The sequence below is a fragment of the Coregonus lavaretus genome (assembly GCF_964263955.1).
Source record: "Coregonus lavaretus genome assembly, contig: HAP1_SCAFFOLD_288, whole genome shotgun sequence".
Taxonomy (NCBI): Eukaryota; Metazoa; Chordata; class Actinopteri; order Salmoniformes; family Salmonidae; genus Coregonus; species Coregonus lavaretus.
The window spans coordinates 547,476-566,344 of NW_028165217.1; the positions used below are offsets into that span (position 1 = coordinate 547,476).

The 18,869-nt window shown below is 39.7% G+C and overlaps 1 protein-coding gene across 2 annotated transcripts in view; it reads right to left on the bottom strand.

Annotated features, from left to right (window-relative positions):
• The window catches only part of LOC311116137 (uncharacterized protein), a gene marked incomplete at its 3' end in the record, with an annotated part of 32,892 nt that extends 14,023 nt beyond the window's left edge, over positions 1–18,869 (bottom strand). Inside the window, exons 1-12 of one of the 2 annotated variants that reach the window (XM_084191266.1) lie at positions 18,798–18,869; positions 15,378–15,485; positions 14,913–14,941; positions 13,354–13,868; positions 10,883–10,973; positions 10,516–10,678; positions 10,267–10,310; positions 10,056–10,143; positions 9,678–9,790; positions 5,579–5,621; positions 2,292–4,094; positions 1,829–2,002 (exon numbers count right to left, since the gene is read on the bottom strand). In XM_084191266.1, coding sequence (XP_084047392.1) covers positions 1,829–2,002; positions 2,292–4,094; positions 5,579–5,621; positions 9,678–9,790; positions 10,056–10,143; positions 10,267–10,310; positions 10,516–10,678; positions 10,883–10,973; positions 13,354–13,761 — 2,927 coding nt within the window. In that variant the 5' untranslated portion in view covers positions 13,762–13,868; positions 14,913–14,941; positions 15,378–15,485; positions 18,798–18,869. The remainder of the gene's footprint in view (positions 1–1,828; positions 2,003–2,291; positions 4,095–5,578; positions 5,622–9,677; positions 9,791–10,055; positions 10,144–10,266; positions 10,311–10,515; positions 10,679–10,882; positions 10,974–13,353; positions 13,869–14,912; positions 14,942–15,377; positions 15,486–18,797) is intronic. The other variant, XM_084191267.1, reaches the window with a different exon arrangement.

Here is an 18,869-nt window from a genome sequence, read left to right on the forward strand (position 1 = left end):
CATCAGACCAGAGGACATTTATCCAAAAAGTACGATCTTTGTCCCCATGTGCAGTTGCAAACCATAGTCTGTCTTTTTTTATGCCGGTTTTGGAGCAGTGGCTTCTTCCTTGCTGAGCGGCCTTTCAGGTTATGTCGATATAGGACTCGTTTTACTGTGGATATACATACTTTTGTACCTGTTTCCTCCAGCATCTTCACAAGGTCCTTTGCTGTTGTTCTGGGATTGATTTGCACTTTTCGCACCAAAGTACGTTCATCTCTAGGAGACAGAATGCGTCTCCTTCCTGAGCGGTATGACAGCTGCGTGGTCCCATGGTGTTTATACTTGCATACTATTGTTTGTACAGATGAACGTAGTACCTTCAGCCATTTGGAAATTGCTCCCAAGGATGAACCAGACTTGTGGAGGTCTACCATTTTTTTTTCTGAGGTCTTGGCTGATTTCTTTTCATTTTCCCATGACGTCAAGCAAAGAGCCTGAGTTTGAAGGTAGGCCTTGAAATAGATCCACAGGTACACCTCCAATTGACTCAAATGATGACAATTAGCCTATCAGAAGCTTCTAAAGCCATGACATTATTTTCTGGAATTTTCCAAGCTGTTTAAAGGCACAGTCAATTTAGTGTATGTAAACTTCTGAGCCTCTGGAATTGTGATACAGTGAATTATAAGTGAAATAATATGTCTGTAAACAATTGTTGGAAAAATTACTTGTGTCATGCACAAAGTAGATGTCCTAACCGACTTGCCAAAACTATAGTTTGTTAACAAGACATTTGTGGAGTGGTTGAAAAAACGAGTTTTAATGACTCCAACCTAAGTGTATGTAAACCTCCGACTTCAACTGTATATAGTATGCTTACTAACTTTACTGTGTTCTTCTTATTTCTCGTGTGATTTTCTTCTACCTTGTTATTTCTAGTATTACATTGTTATTAATTATTGCATTTTTGGGTTTTGAGTTAGCAAGAAAGGCATTTCACTGTACTTGTGCACGTGAAATTAAAACTCGAAACTTGATGTTGTGTGCTTTCCTTTACGAAGATGTGTTTACCAGGGCCGGCGCTACCAATAAGATGTGTTTACCAGGGCCGGCCCTACTAATAACATGTGTTTACCAAGGCCGGCCCTACTAATAACATGTGTTTACCAGGGCCGGCCCTACCAATAACATGTGTTTACCAGGGCCGGCCCTACCAATAAGATGTGTTTACCAGGGCCGGCCCTACCAATAAGATGTGTTTACCAGGGCCGGCCCTACTAATAACATGTGTTTACCAGGGCCGGCCCTACCAATAAGATGTGTTTACCAGGGCCGGCCCTACCAATAACATGTGTTTACCAGGGCCGGCCCTACCAATAAGATGTGTTTACCAGGGCCGGCCCTACCAATAACATGTGTTTACCAGGGCCGGCCCTACCAATAACATGTGTTTACCAGGGCCGGCCCTACCAATAACATGTGTTTACCAGGGCCGGCCCTACCAATAAGCGACATACAGTAAGTGGTCACTTTGGGCACCGTGGACGGAACTCAGTCGGGGTGTCAACTTGAGAGTATGAATAGTAAAATACACAAGATGGAATTTCTAAATGTGGTTGTGCATCAGCAGTTTTACTCTTGTTATGTCAGTCAATGTCAATCACTGAATTAGCCCATGTCAGCTAACATTTTTTTAGACTGCTAGGTAAGTTAGTCTGTCCAGCTATCTAAACCTTGTAATATATTGATTTAGCCTAAATAAGTCACGTAATCACAAACATGTTGTATGACAGTAAACAAAGTAGGCCTCAAAATGTGAGAACAAACAAACAATTTGTCACACCTCAGTATCTCTAGTTTGCAGTGTGGATCCCCCAGTCCAGCAGAGAGCAGCTTCACTCCTGAATCCTGCAGGTCATTTTGACTCAAGTCCAGTTCTCTCAAGGGTGAATTTGCGGATCTTAGTGCATCGGTCACTGTTTCACAACTCTCATTCGAGAGTCTACAGCCAGCAAGTCTGAAAAATAATGAAACAACAAAATAAATATTTAATCCTGAATAGAATAACTGTACAATAACAGTTCAAAACATTCTATTTCACAGTCATGCCATTCAAAATAAACTAACCACCATGAAATAACATAACATAATATCCCCAAAACATAACAAAATAACCCCAACAATATAATTAATTGAACAAAAAATATTTACATATCCATTTGAATCCCAAGACTAAAATCAAATGTCACATTTGATTGTGGAAGTATAATTTATTCTATTGATATGTATTTCACTAAAATACTCACAAAGCCTTTCTGCAGCATCTCACAGCTGGGACCAGTCTATTACGCTTCTCCCATGATGCTTTGTATTTCCTCAGGTCAAACTCATCTAGTTCCTCCCCTGACTTTAGAAGCACAGAGGCCAACGCTGAGCAGTGATCTGCTGTGAGTTTAACTGAACTTTTCTTTTTATCCTTATGTGAGAGGTATGCTTGAATGTCTTTATTCAATGACTTGTCTCCCATTTCAATCAAACAGTGAAACAGGTTAATGCATCTTTCAGGAGAGATGTCCTGTGTTGGCATGTACTTGAGGTATTTCCTAATTTCCTCAACACTTTCGGACATTGCTTCAGCATTCTTCGACCTTGTCAGTAGGCCTTCCAGAAGCCGTTGATTGGACTCCAATAAGAAGCCATGAAGGAAGCGGACTAAGAGGTCCAGATGTCCATTCTCACTTTGTGAAGCTTTATTCACCACTCTTTCTAGGAAAGTATGCACTTTAGGCCGACCTCTGAACTTGACATTGATGAAAGACTTCAGATCATTCATTTCATTGCTTATGAAACAATGAAACACAAAAAGAGATGCAAAAAACTCCTGGATGGTTAGGTGGACAAAATAGTACACAGTGTTACTATAAATCACATTCTCTCTTTTTAAGATTTTTGTGAACATTGCAGAGTATAGAGATCCTTTCCGTTCCTCATCAGTGATGCCACATTCTACCAGGTCTTTTTCATAAAACATTTGAACCTCCCCCAGATGATTAAAGGCCAGGCGCCCAAGTTTTAAAATTAACAATCTGTTTTGTTTCAAGACATTCTGTGGATTTGTGTGATTCGTCTGGCCCTTCAAGTCAGTCAAGGTGACTAACAAGTGTGTGTACATGGCAGTCAGAGTTTTAGGGACTCCACTGACTTTTTTGCTGAGCATTTCTCCAAGAATCATGGCAGCAATCCAACAGAAGATGGGTATTTGGCACATGATGTGAAGACTCCTTGACATGGTCACATGTGAGATTATACTTCTGGCCAGCTTCTCATCCTTGACTTTCTTCCTGAAGTACTCTTCTTTCTGTTCATCATTGAACCCTCGTACTACTGTCACCTGGTCGATGTGCTTACAGGGGATCTGATTGGCTGCTGCTGGTCTGGAGGTTATCCAGAGGAGAGCTTTAGGAAGCAGATTTCTCTTGATGATGTTGGTTAACAACACATCCACTGATTGTTCATCTGTTATTTTAAACAAAGTCTCGTTATTCTTGAAATCCAATTGAAATCTGCATTCATCAAGACCATCAAAGATGATCATTACTTTATAGGTATCATATAGCAGACCATCAAGTTCTTTGAGAACAGGATGGAAGCTTCTCAGAAGACTATGAACACTGTCAGATCTTTGGATCAAATTCAGCTCCCTGAAAGGAAGGACATAGATAAAATCTATATCCTTATTGGCTTTTCCTTCTGCCCAGTCGAGGATGAACTTCTGCACAGAGAATGTTTTTCCGATGCCAGCGATGCCCTTCGTCAGCACAGTTTTGATGGGTCTCTCTTCTCCTTTCTCTTTTCCAAGTAAGGGTTTGAAGATGTCATTGCAGTTGATTGTGTCTGCTTTTAGCTGGGATGTATCCTCAAGCTGCGACACTTCATGTTCACTATTGACTCTTTCACTCTCTCCAGTTGTGATGTAGAGCTCTGTGTAGATCTTGTTGAATAGTTCTGGGTCCCTTTCTTTTCCAATACCCTCAGAAACATGTTTATATTTCTCCAGCAGTTCTGCTTTGTGTTTCTTTATGACTGTTGAGACATTATCTGCTGCATGCCTACAATTATAGAAATACAACATCAGTGACTGGCCCTGTTTATATCTGGTATTAACATGTGTCCTTTGTACTTTTCAAGGTAAGTGCACATATGAGGACGCAAAACCCTGAGTTGACAGTTGTGGAGGACGGAAGGCTTAAAGGGATAGTGCGACATTTTGGCAACTAAGCCCTTTTTTCTACTTACCCAGAGTCAGATGAACTCATAGATAACATTTTAGTGTCTCTGTGCAGTTTGAAGGAAGTTGAAGGTCGTTTCTGGAGCCATTGCTAATAGCTTTAGCACAATGACTGGATGTCTATAGTAACAGCTAGCCAAAATGTCGCACTATCCCTTTAAGACAGACTGTGAAAGGGATCTGGCAGACACAGTGAGCTGACTGTAGAGAGAGACTTGGTATATAGAGAGACTTGGTATGTAGAGAGACTTGGCTGTAGAAAGACTTTTGAAAAGTGCCTTTAAGCAGGACTGCAATGTTTGTTTGTGTGCATGCCTGTGTGTTGGCAGTTTATTGATATCCAGGCTATTGAATGGCAACCTCCAGGACACAAAAAAGGATGCCTTCTGTCCATTATATGGTGTGAACACATTTGGGACAATTAGGATGTTTGCTAAAGCCTAGCAACATTCTGCCTCACTGAATTTGAAAGGGGGGGGGGGGGGGGTAACTATACATTTGTGGCAGTAACGTTAATAATAAACATTCCAACAAAATCCGAGCAGTGTTGACACAAACAAAATACTGTAATGCCAGGTGTAGGCCAGATTCAACATGCCCAGATCACTGTAATCTGATTTTATGTTATTATTAGGTTTCAGGTATAAAAGGGGACTTACAGCTTTATTATTAAGTCTTAAGTATAAAAGGGGACTTAGACACGACAATGAACGGCTAAAAGCAGTGAGTGGCTGTACTGTGTTAGCGATCACCTGATGGGTGGAGAAGAACAGTGGCTGTTTGAGCTGATACATGTAGAATGATCAGGAAATCAATAGAAAATGACTGACAATATTCTGGTCAGAGGCGACAGAATGGCTACCTGCTGCTTTAAACCGTTCGTCGTCGAGGTCTGTCTGAACTCTTAGATACTGTAATTCACTCTGTCTGGATGAGAGCGTCTGCTAAATGACTAAAATGTAAATGCAATAATCCTTGTCAGCGCATTGATTCCAATTGTCCATTGATGCAATGTTAAGCTAGCTATCATTACAAGAATCAGGCTAGCTATCATTACAAGAATCAGGCGTGAGCATCTGTCTGTTCATCCATCTTTATTAAACAGAACCCTAAATTCCTGTTCCGCCAGCATATCATTACTTCTATCACAGATTAATATTGATAAGGAAAGATACTTTGACTAAGCTGTGTACATACTGAACACATTTCAATTTAAATTTGCTCCAGTGTTTTTCCCCCCAATATGCTCTTTTAACATTTCTGATATGTAAATAAATAGCTAGTAAAAAATATATGTTTTCTTACCCTTGATGTGTGAGACTGGTTTGTTGGGCCTGTGGTAGGCACTCTGCATAAATAACAAAGAGAATGTTGCTTAGGATTCAAACATGTATACCAATCATTAACCAATCACTTGGATGTGGCATGGAAGCTATTGTAACAATAAAACTGTCTAACTGAATTTATTTTGCTCATGTGATCACAAACAACTCTGTAAAACCTTATGAAACAAATTAATGTACTAATGATTTTAAAAAAAATATCACTTACGGCCAACTTATAAATTGGCCCATTTTAACATAAAATCGTTTCAAATTACAACGCTAAATATTCTGATTTTTATTCATACCCCCGACCTCAATGACTGTATATAAGAAATGGACAAAGCCATCGATCACATGACACCATTCATTCCTACAGTACCATTCAAAAGTTTGGACACACCTACTCATTCCAGGGTTTTTCTTTATTTTTACTATTTTCTACTTTGTAGAATAATAGTGAAGACATCAAAACTATTAAATAACACATATGGAATCACATAGTAAACACAAAAGTGTTAAACAAATCAAATTATATTTTATATTTGAGATTCTTCAAAGTAGACACCCTTTGCCTTGATGACAGCTTTGCATACTCTTGGCATTCTCTCAACCAGCTTCATGAGGTAGTCACCTGGAATGCATTTCAATTAACAGGTGTGCCTTGTTAAAAGTTAATTTGTGTAATTTCTTTCCTTCTTAATGCGTTTGAGCCAATCAGTTGTGTTGTAACAAGGTAGGGGTGGTATACAGAAGATTGCCCTATTTGGTAAAAGACCAAGTCCATATTATGGCAAGAACAGCTCAAATAAGCTAAGAGAAATGACAGTCCATCATTACTTTAAGACATGAAGGTCAGTCAATCTGGAAAATTTCAAGAACTTTTAAAGTTTCTTCATGTGCAGTCGCAAAAACCATCAAGCGCTATGATGAAACTGGCTCTCATGAGGATCGCCACAGGAAAGGAAGACCCAGAGTTACCTCTGCTACAGAGGATAAGTTCATTAGAGTTACCAGCCTCAGAAATTAAATGCTTCACAGAGTTCAAGTAACAGACACATCTCAACATCAACTGTTCAGAGGAGACTGCGTGAATCAGGCCTTCATGGTCGAATTGCTGCAAAGAAACCACGACTAAAGGACACCAATAAGAAGAGACTTGCTTGGACCAAGAAACACAAGCAATGGACATTAGACCGGTGGAAATCTGTCCTTTGGTCTGATGAGTCCAAATTTTAGATTTTTGGTTCCAACCGCTGTGTCTTTGTGAGACGCAGAGTAGCTGAACGGATGCTCTCCGCATGTGTGGTTCCCACTGTGAAGCATGGAGGAGGAGGTGTGATGGTGCTTTGCTGGTGACAGGGTCTGTGATTTATTTAGAATTCAAGGCATACTTAACCAGCATGGCTACCACACCATTCTGCAGCAATACGCCATCCCATCTGGTTTGCTCTTAGTGGGACTATCATTTGTTTTTCAACAGGACAATGATCCAACACACCTCCAGGCTAAGGGTTATTTGACCAAGAAGGAGAGTGATGTAGTGCTGCATCAGATGACCTGGTCTCCACAATCCCCCGACCTCAACCCAATTGAGATGGTTTTGGATGAGTTTGACCGCAGAGTGAAGGAAAAGCAGCCAACAAGTGCTCAGCATATGTGGGAACTCCTTCAAGACTGTTGGAAAAGCATTCCAGGTAAAGCTGGTTTTAGAGAATGCCAAGAGTGTGCAAAGCTGTCATCAAGGCAAAGGGTGGCTATTTTTAAGAATCTCAAATATAAAATATATTTTGATTTGTTTAACACTTTTTTGGTAACTACATGATTCCATATGTGTTATTTCATAGTTTTGATGTCTTCACTATTATTCTACAATGTAGAAAATAGTACAATTAAAGAAAAACCCTTGAATGAGTAGGTTTGTCCAAAGTTTTGACTAGTACTGTATGTAAAGACTCAACGGCGCATTTGAAGCCAAGGAAGTCGGGTTAAAATGGCGTCTCATGGAAACATAACATGCGCAGTCAAAGATGCTGGATAAATGAAGATAGTTCACTGAGGCCTTCTACCATTGAAAAACATGGTCAACTACACTTAACTGGGTGTGTCTCCCATAGACATAGATAGTAGCTGGGTCTGGTCTACTTAGTTCATTGGGTTTCATTGAACCAAACCCCCCCCCCCCCCCACAAAAAAACAGGGAGTGGTCTGTCTCGCTTCCTCTTCCGTCTCTGGCGCAGTTTGAGCTACTCCAGGAAGTGACGTTGCAGGCGTAGCTCAGTGCTGCCCCCTCTCATGGAGTATCTCAATTTGAAGGCCAACCGGCATACTGCAGGCTGCCATTAGCAACAAAATTATCCTTATAACTTATTCTGTTTGCGATTTTAAAATAATAGATTGTTGGTTCCATGATTGTCTTCAATTTATTTATTCACTTACACTAAGATTGCCATTTCCCCATTCACTATAATGGGGGATCCTGTTTTCTGCAAACAATGCCTGCAGTACCGCGTCGGACTTGAACTTCATGGCTTCAATGAGAAGGGGCAGTCGTTCTCCACAAATTTTGCCTACATTTAACTAGACGGGTATCATACGAAGCAAGCTAGATCTACTCATGTTTTTCTAAAGCTAACCAGCTTCAATTAGCTTCACATTCCAGCTCAGCTTCATCCGTACTACGACGGTGGATACTGCTCATCCGGCTGTCGCTAACTCTAGCAGGCTTGTAACTACACGTGCATGTGTCATGTGTCTGGTTGAAAGCCGAACTCTTCATTGAGACAATGTTGAAACCATCAATCCATGGGTGAGTCAGTGTCACATTTTCATTTGTGTCGAAATCAAAATGAAAGAAAAGTTATCTTGCAAATTCAGCAGGCTACGGTGTGAAAGATTATTTTAGAAACGCAGTCTTTGTCTTATTATTTATTGTTAATGCCGTCTTTGGTATGCTTATCAATGCACAAGGAACTTTTTCTCCACGCTTATCAATAAAATAATTGTATTAAGTCATACAACATTTGTACTGTGCGTGAAGTTTCAACTGCATTCTGTCATTACTACATAATGTGATAGGTATATTATAATTTGACTATTTTTTAACACAAAAAACATTTGATTAATAAAATATTTAATCAGTCGTCTTCCTCAAATAAAAAGGATGATGATGCAATCTTTACAAGAGGGAGGGAATCTAATTTAATTGGTCCTCAACTCGTGGCTCAGTCATTTCATTCAGCGTATGTGTAGTTAGCCGTGAGTTAGCCTAGCCCCGAAGCAGGTTAGTTCTGAAAGATTCGTTGCCATAGAAATGTACCAGGCTAAAAGGTGAGTGGTTATACTACGTTGAACTCAGAATTGACCAAAGTTACCCCGCTAACTCCTCAAACCAGGTACGTAGGATACCTCTCAGGTAAAGGGGCAATCTGTAGTTCAAACATCAACAAAGTGGACATCCAGCCACTGTTTTTGGTAGAACTCAGAATTGACCAAAGTTACCCCGCTAACTCCTCAAACCAGGTACGTAGGATACCTCTCAGGTAAAGGGGCAATTTGCAGTTCAAACATCAACAAAGTGGACATCCAGCCACTGTTTTTGGTAAACAGCTGAGAGATGGGGCTGGAGAAATGTAACTACTCTCAAATTCATAGACAGAGGAGAGCTATGGATGCAAGGACTGATCAGCCATGAGATCAAAACTATAATTGTAACAATTCTTTGAGGCAGTGTTTGTTTACGAACAATGGAGTAAAACAAGCGTATATTTTGGGTTGCCAGGGACAGTTACACTAAGCTCACAAGGCATTTATAAGTTATATTCTTCAAGAATAAAAGGGTTTATATCATTAATTTGAATTTATAAAAATGTATGTAGCAATCGCAGGTTGCCCATTTAAGTAACTGAGAACATTCTCTTCTATAATAACAAGCTGAAAACAAACAAAAAACTGCACACTTTGAACCAATTGTAAACTCTTCACCTGGTATAAATCTGGCCCCTAGACTACAGAAGCCTCATTTGAAGTGAGTATTTTTTTTTGTTTTTGTACTTATCACAGCTATTTTAAGAATTATTCACCTTTGTTCAGAACCTGCACAGTGATGCGTCTTGCATTGCAGTGGTAGAACACTGGGGCATTTACAATGCTTTCATTCTGAGCTGTGATGGTAGGCTGGTGACTGGAGGCTGGTCTGTTCACAGAGAGAGAGAGAGACAGAGAGGGAGGTAACACTGGTAACACCACTCCCTGTGTCCTCAACCTGATACTACAACACATAGACAACTTTGACATTAAGTATTACACTGAATCTCAGGTGAAAACATAATTGTGACAACATTGGGATGATAAACTTCAACATGTGATACCATGAAACTACACGTGCCAACATTTTAAAGTTTTTCACATGTGAAAATACATATTAGATTTCCACATGTGAAAGTTACCTTTGGTCTTACCTTTGGTCAAAGGATGTTGCTTCACTGTTGACATTGCCATGCTCATCTCTCCTCTGAGTGCTCCTTGTCTTTACATCGTAGTCCTCCTCTGTAGAAGGGAAGAAAGACTTCAGTCAAGGGTTTAGAGAGATGGGTTATGGCAAACAGTTACTTTACAGTATGAGGAGAAAAATCGCCAGAATATCATCTCAGTTTAGACACACAGCTTTACCTCTTCTCTTCTCTGTCTCACTCAGATCAAGAGACCGGGTCGGTCTGAAAAATGACAAAACATGTAAAAAAGGGTTTTGTGTTTGTGAGGCGAACAGAAAATGTAGTTTTGTTACACGGTGTTCCAGAGTTGTTAGACTTATGAATGTGTGCTGTGCTGGTAAAGAGTCTTAGAGAGGTCACACAGCATAACAGGAAAGAATCATGTTAACAGGAATGGTATATGATGTAATGTATTAATATGTCTTACCTTTCTGTCAAGGGGCAGATAGATTGAGAAGATGTAGAGGGAAGTTGAGGGGAGGGCTGAAGAGAAGAGTGTTTGGGAGTGGGGTTTAGGAGAGAGGGAGGGGTTGGGAACGAGAGAGGAGCTGCTCTGTGTTCTCCTACTGCCTCCTGAACATGGTCACCTCCTACCAAGGGGACAGAGAGCATTATGATACAAAATGGTTGAAGGAGGAGGAGTTACAATTTTCTGGAGCACACCCTGACTTAGGACTGTAATATATACACCATATATACTCATATTATTTTACACATTTTGTAACTGTATAATTTAATAATTGAAGACCCATTACTGCCTCTAACTTGTCTAAATGTCTCTGAACAGTGGTTACTTGTAGTTGGGTTACTGGATTGCTGTGCAGTTTCCATAGGTTCAGCATCCTCATCTGTGTCCAATACAAGATGCTTTCCATGCCCCTGTAACTACAGCAAAGAGTTACTGTAATTCTGTGTCAGATGAGGTTGCATGTAAAGGTACATTTGCTAACATTGATTTTGGCTGTATAATTACTCTATGGATTATTATATTAAAGTATTTTAGTTTCAGAAACAGCTCATCATGAATTTGCAGTACTAATTAGAAAATGTGAAATGACTGTAACTGGCTTTTGTATTAATTTCTGTATGTGACTTCCCTTACTGAAAAAACACATGAGTTCATGTGAAATTGTCACGTTTTTCAAATGTAAATTGTATTTTATTATGTGAAATCATGTGAAACACTTCACATGTGATGATATTTCACAAGAAAATTCACAATTCACATGTGATCACCATGTGATTTTGGAACATTTCACGTGATGATATTTCACAAGTGGATTTTTACATGTGATCACATATCCTTTCACATGTAAATAAACATTTTCACATGATGCCCTGCAAACGTCACGAAATAGCTACACTGTTTTCAACGTACATATTTGACACACTTTGACATATATGATTACATTGTTTATGTTTATTTATACAGTAACTATTATTCAACATGTCCTCACATGGGATTTGAACACAACCTCTTGGTTCACGGCATTCTGATCTCCTGCTATGCCACTACGTCGTGTCAATGACTGATTTCATCTGTATTCTTAAACTTTGGACTTCAAAGTAAATCTCAGCTTTGTATAATATACTCAATAAAAAAAACGATTACATTTATCATAGTGATTCAGGAGTTACATTAAAACAGAATAATATGGCCCAGGAACATTAGACAACTATACAGAAAACTCATATAACGCAAATGTCTAGCAACCCAAAGATTGGTTGTTCAAATCTCATCACGGACAACATTAGCATTTTAGCTAATTAGCAACTACTTAGCATGTAACCCTAACCCTTCCCCTAACCTTAACCCTTTAGCCTAACCTTAACCCTAAACTTAAACCTAACCTTGACCCCTAGCCTAGTTAGCCTTAGCCAGCTAGCAAACGTTAGCATTAGCCACCTAGCTAACGTTAGCAACAACAAATTAGAATTCATAACATATCATACGTTTTGCAAATTCGTAACATATTGTATGAATTGGAATTCGTAACAGATCATACGAATTGGAATTCGTAACAGATCATACGAAATGGATGATGGACCTCCACAAATTAATACATACCATACAAAACGTAACATATCATACTAAATGGAGTGTCCCGGATTTACTGTACAGAATAATATGAAATGCTCTGAGACCACGTTGTAGTCAGATTAACTGATAACTAAAACAGCAGTGCAGATGGCACTCTTTGCTAAGTGCAGAGGTTATGAATGTGTAGAGCAGGGATCATCAACTAGATTCAGCCGCGGGATGATTTTTTCTTGAGCGGATGGTCAGAACATAATTAAGCAATAAGGCCCGAGGGGGTGTTGTATATGGCCAATATACCACGGCTAAGGGTTGTTCTTATGATACAGCCCTTAGCCGTGGTATATTGGCCATATACCACAAACCCCCCGAGGTGCCTTATTGCTATTATAAACTGGTTACCAACGTAATTATAGCAGTACAAATATTTTCAAAATACGGTCTGATATACCACGGCTGTCAGCCAATCAGCATTCAGGGCTTGAACCACCCAGTTTATAATTACAAATCATTTGTAGATTACGAATTGACTGCAAGAAGCGCAAACAGATATGTTTGACTAAAACATAATAATTTCAAACCTTGCTTACATTTGTACACAATCACGTGTCTTTATTATGCATGGGAATACTTGGGAACAGATTTCTTAAATTAAAATCCCTTGGAGCTAATTTCCTGGTGTTTTTACAGTCTTTGATGTCCAACCCAGTTGGAGAACCCTGGTGTAGGGGACTTCTGAGAATGCTTCAGACTTTGCGGCGCAGCAGAAAAATCAACATACTGCGAATCCAGAGGTTGTGAGTTCAAATCCCAGGTGGGGTCATACTGAAAAGTCAGTACTAAGTGATCATGTCAAATGTTGTCATTAATTAAAGATTTGTACACTATTTTAGCTGAATAGCGTACCACTTACATTAAAACCACCATACCATTTAATTACTTCCCTTACAAAAAAAAAATGAGACGTGAGGTCGGTTGTTCACACGTAAAACCACATGTTCACATGTATTCAATATAGAGTTCACACGTTAGCACCACCTTTTCACATGAGGAGAATAACATGTTTTCACATTGCAGGTTCATATGTAGTTTCATGTTATCACATGTTGATTTATGCTGTCACATTAACTTTACATAAGATCACACGTGATCACATGAAATGCATTTGTTTTTTCCCATAAGGGTTATTCATACAGAGATTTAATGGAATATCTTAAGGTGACTCACACGTGAAGAGGACCTTTTCCTTTCGGGTTTCCTGTCATCCTTATTTTCAGATTTCCTTTTACAGGCTGTCAGGTGTCTGCTCACTGATGGTTTCCATGTGTGGTCAAGAGCACGTTTGCATGTTTTGCAACGGAGAACGTCTTCACTCCAAACTGTGTTAGGATACTCTGGTTGAATGTCATTGGCCAATTCTTTGCCCTCATTCTTAGCTTTCTTCTTTGCTAAATGACGGGCTGAAGCCAGATGTTTGTCTATTGATTGCTTCTTTATGTGGTCAAGTACACAGTTGCAAGCGTTGCAAAATAATAGTCCATTTTTCTCCTTTGTATCAGGAAACTGTTCCTCCCTGGTTTTAGGCGATGCACGACTTCTGTGGCCAACTCTTGGTGTGCTGTTTTCATCTGGCATTTTGTCAATATTTCTATGGCAGTATTCATAAGCCAAGCACTTTGTTTATTGAAGAGATGATCCTAGCTGTTAAGGCACGGCATGCCCTTTGCTATCACAGGAAGCACCTGTCCGGCGATACAAAGATGAGGACTTGTTAGTACAGTGGTTCTCAAACCTCTCCTCAGGGACCCCCAGACGTTTCACAACTGTGTTGTAGTCCTGAACTAGCTCACCTGATTAACCTAGTCAAGGGCTTGATGATTAGTTGACAAGTTGAATCAGGTGTGCTATCTCTGAAATAGTTAAAATACATGTAATGGCTGGGGGTCCCCGAGGAGGTTTGAAAACCACTGTGTTAGGATCAGGTGAGGCTTTCCCACAAAAGGCAAGTCGTGCATTACATAGGCTACAGTTTCACATGGCAAGTCGTGCATTACATAGGCTACAGTTTCACATGGCAAGTCGTGCATTACATAGGCTACAGTTTCACATGGCAAGTCGTGCATTACATAGGCTACAGTTTCACATGGCAAGTCGTGCATTACATAGGCTACATTTTTCAAACCATGATAGGGAAAAAGAGGCAAATGTTATAGAGAGAGAGTGAGAGAGAGGTCAAACCCTGTACCCTGGACTGTTCTATGGTAAAACTCCTTCCAGTTATCTGCTGCCAATGACTGGAACGAATTGCAAAAATCTCTGAAGCTGGAGACTCTTATCTCCCTCACTAACTTTAAGCATCAGTTGTCAGAGCACCTTACGGATCACTGCACCTGTGCACAGCCCATCTGAAATTAGCCCACCCAACTACCTCATCCCTATATTGTTATTTATTTTGCTCATTTGCACCCCAGTATCTCTATTTGCACATAATCTCTTGCACATCTGTCATTCTAGTGTTTATACTAATTGTAATTATTTTGCACTATAGCCTATTTATTGCCTTACCTCCATAACTTGCTACATTTGCACACACTGTATATATATTTTCTGTGGTATTTTTGACTTTATGTTTTGTTTACCCCATATGTAACTCTGTGTTGTTGTTTTTAATCGCACTGCTTTGCTTTATCTTGGCCAGGTCGCAGTTGTAAATGAGAACTTGTTCTCAACTGGCTTACCTGGTTAAATAAAGGTGAAAAATAAAATAAATAAACTGTGTAGCTTACCTGCCAGGTGTGTCCAAGTTTTGTCCAAGCTGTGTGCACATGTTGTAAAAAGAATATAAAATGTTTTAATTTAGTTCTAAACAAACTTTCATTGTTTCTTTCATAACACTGCTTACATGTCAGCATTATCACTTCCATATCTGTCCACTTAAGTCATTATTATCTTAACACTGGGCGTGGCCTTGTGAATAGCATATAGGATAGTGAAATCTAGTAAATGGAAGGCCTGGGTACACTTCCTGGCATGTCTGGTTGTGTGTTGGGAAAATAAATAGTGTTGGGTAATCTTGCAAGGGCTACTTGGCAAATGTTTGTTGATTTATGTTTCATTAAAACATATTTCTAAAATATTTAAACAACCATATGCTGGCTATCGCAATGCTAGGATACTGCTCTAGGCCATGTATCTCGGCAGTGAACCCTGACCTGACATGGCAGTGCGTGCCACTTCGTCACTCTACTTACAGTGTTACTCCACAACCCCAGCAACTGCTACAATCCAGGTCAGGAAAGAAGAGGAAAGTTCATGTAGGTGTGTCATCCCTTCACTTGGCCTGAAGACAGGTACTGTATCTGCCCAGACACACACAATCTAATTACATCATGCCAGGAATGTCAGCAGCATTGGGTAGGATTTCAATGGTGGATACAGCAACAGGTGTCCTAAACCAGTATAACAAATGATTTACAAAATACTTTTGCAGGACCGTAGAAGTCATATCTGTCTTTTATAATGTATTTCAAATCAATTTGAGTTGATAAAATTGTCAAGTACACTTATTTTGCTGTTCCACCATAACCACCTGTGATCATTAACAGTTTTGTTCAGCAAATACGTACTTAACCGTACAAACCCCCCCACATCTATATACAATTAATTATACATTAGTACCTTTCTGGTAGGAGAAGTTTACGTTTCTCTGTAGCGTGGTGTGTCTTTGTCACGTGAGTATCTACTCACTTTGTGTTTGTGAATTGTGCTTCATTATCACGCCTCTACGGCCACACCCTCTCTCTCTCGCATGAATACACACATCTCCCTCTGCCTTTAGTAACTACAGGGTCATTGATAAAACATTTTTACAGTGTTGAGTTTCAACCAAAAGATTTACCACACATTCACTGTTAATTGACGGTTTAGAAAACAGGCGCATTATCCCACCAGTAGTATGTTTCCACCAAATGTATTTTAAAAATCAGCGCGTGATGCTTACATTTTCATGTACCGAATAAAAATCTAAAGTTCGATGTGTTTCCATCGCATTTTCAAATCGACCGGTAGTTTTAAACTTCGTTTTTGGCACATGCGCTCTAGCCAACATCTTGCAGACACAGTGCAGGTAGGCTGGTATACATGATGAGATTATTATGGATAAGAGCGAGAATATGTTCATTTGTCAAACGGCAGTCATCATGTCACCAGAACCAGACCCTAGATATTTATTGAAAAGGAGCATCAAAATCACATTTCACTTTCACCACCCTTTGAAATTCCTAAGTTATTTCATCTGTAGCCTAATAAAACGGCGTGCTTTCCCGAGTCCTAGTGAGAGGACCACACACACCATATCATCGCATGAATCAAAGTTAACTGCAATATGATTGTTATTATATTAATATTTGCGTATAAAGGCATTTCCATCGCCATTTCTCGCTTAATTAATTTTACTGACGCAAAAAGATCCCACCACGTTGAACGAACAAATTCTCTGTCGGCATTTATCAAATTGAACCGAAACGTCCTCTTTCCATGACAGCTGTTGTGTTATTTTTTTTTTTTAGACGGTATGACTTTACTCGCATTAAAAAATGTGGATGGAAACATGGTTAGTGTCCATACCTAAAGTCATGATCACTGTCAACAACATCCCATCATGTCACATGGTTGGGTTAGAACTAGCCTGGGTCTGTTTAAGTTATTATTTAACTCCTTGTCTGGCATGACACAGAGTACAACGAGTGGAATGTTAGCAAAAAAGGTTCTGGATTTCAGGCAAGTGTCGTAGTAAATATAAACTGTTATAGATTGATCTGAATATATGTTGTGTAAGATGTTGTGCAAGACCTATTAGGGTCAGGAGCTTGTTTTCAATAAATGCTGTTCCTATGCAAGAACAATGGACAGAGGACCATATCTTGTCACCAGGTGGCCAAGGACAACACCCACGCCACAGGCCACAATCACTTGTTGCTCCCCACGAGTTTCCCTTGAGACACACACACACACACACACACACATCTCACTGTGGACGCACACTCATTCTCAACTCCCCTTCTACTGGTCGGGTGCCAAGGGCAGAGGACTCTGCCGTGCACCAATGGGGCATCTGCTCTGGACAGAGCAGACCCGCCTCCTACGCCTCGGGAACCAATCAAGGGACTAGAAGAAGGACCCCTTCCTTTATGTTACATTCTATAAAGTAATGCTGTAAACTCTTTTTAATGGCCCTTCTCAACTGTCTCCTTAAGAGGCAATTGGTTGGGTCCATGCATGTAGCTTGAACAGTACCAGCTATCTCTGTTTTAATAAACTGCCTTTTGCTTAAGCAAATTCCTCTCTGTCTAGCGTCGTTGGTTTTGTACTTCCTCTCCAATTATGTGTTCACCAACACAAGGTTAGAACAGGAGTGTGACTGTGTTACCATGGAGACTCAGGTGTTCCTCCAGGACACAGGAGACTACTCTACCTGGCACAGGGACACTGGAGAATAACCCAGCCACATCCACCTAAACCCTGGGTAGAGGGTCTCAGTGAATGTGGTCTGGAATGTGTGCAGGTGGGTCATTGTGTCAGAGTAGACCTTGTAGAAGGACAGAGTGCCGACCAGCCAGTCTAGAAACACTCCTACTCTGGGGGGTGGGCGGCAAGAGGACAGAGCAGGTATAACAGTCTCTTCATTATTGTGGTAGGCAAAATAATCATTCCCAGAGCAGAACAGATTCCAGGACCTGTCTCTCTGTCTGTATCGCTCTCTTGTGGTAGAAATATTAGTTCATTAATATCTCTCAGAAACCAGAGCTTGTGAATTCAGTATAGACTTTATTACAAAGTAACAAGCCAAGCTGGTCCATGGAGCAACTGTTTATCCTGACTCTGAGCTCTCCTTTTATACATTTTCATGCTTACACAACATACATAGTCACTCCACTTTATGTAAATGAGAACGTATTTTAGTGCCACTGCACTATTTGCTTCCAAAGTCCAAGTATTATCTCTCTAGGTGGGGTTTCCCCTCCCCTTTGACAATCATGTTTCTTCTGTTTTACCCTTATCATTTCATAACATATGTACTGGAAAATTACCCATACTCTCTGTCTGTCTGTCTGTCTGTCTGTCTCTCTCATAAAAAATACTACAGTTTACTATAGAATACTGTAGTAAACTGTAGTATACTATAGAATCCTAAACTCTACACTGTAGTATCCCTTCAATCGTGTAGTGCTTACAATATAATGTTGTAGTATACTGTAGAATACTGTCCATTGATCACTTAAACACTTGTTTTTGTGTTTTTTCTTTCTTTCTCAAACAGTGATTAGGCCTCATATTCATCTGGTGATGAAATCATTGAATCACCTGACTTCCTCTTTTATCAAATCAAATCGTATTTGTCACTTGCGCAGAATACTACTGGTGTAGACCTTACCGTGAAATACTTACTTACAAGCCCTTAACCAACAATGCAGTTCAAGAAATAGAATTAAGAAAATATTGACTAATTAAACTAAAGTAAAAAATTAAATAAAAAGTAACAATAAAATTACATAACAATAACGAGGCTATATCTTCTAAACATAAATAGTAAACCAAGATGAATATTAGGCCTACTATAAGATACCTTCCAAGTCAATATATGTCAGTGTTTATTGAAGGAAGATTCTTACCTTTTTGTTTACAGAAGTTAGCTTTTCTCAGAGTAGTGTCAGTGGAACTTCGGGAAGTGGCTTTGTGTCTGT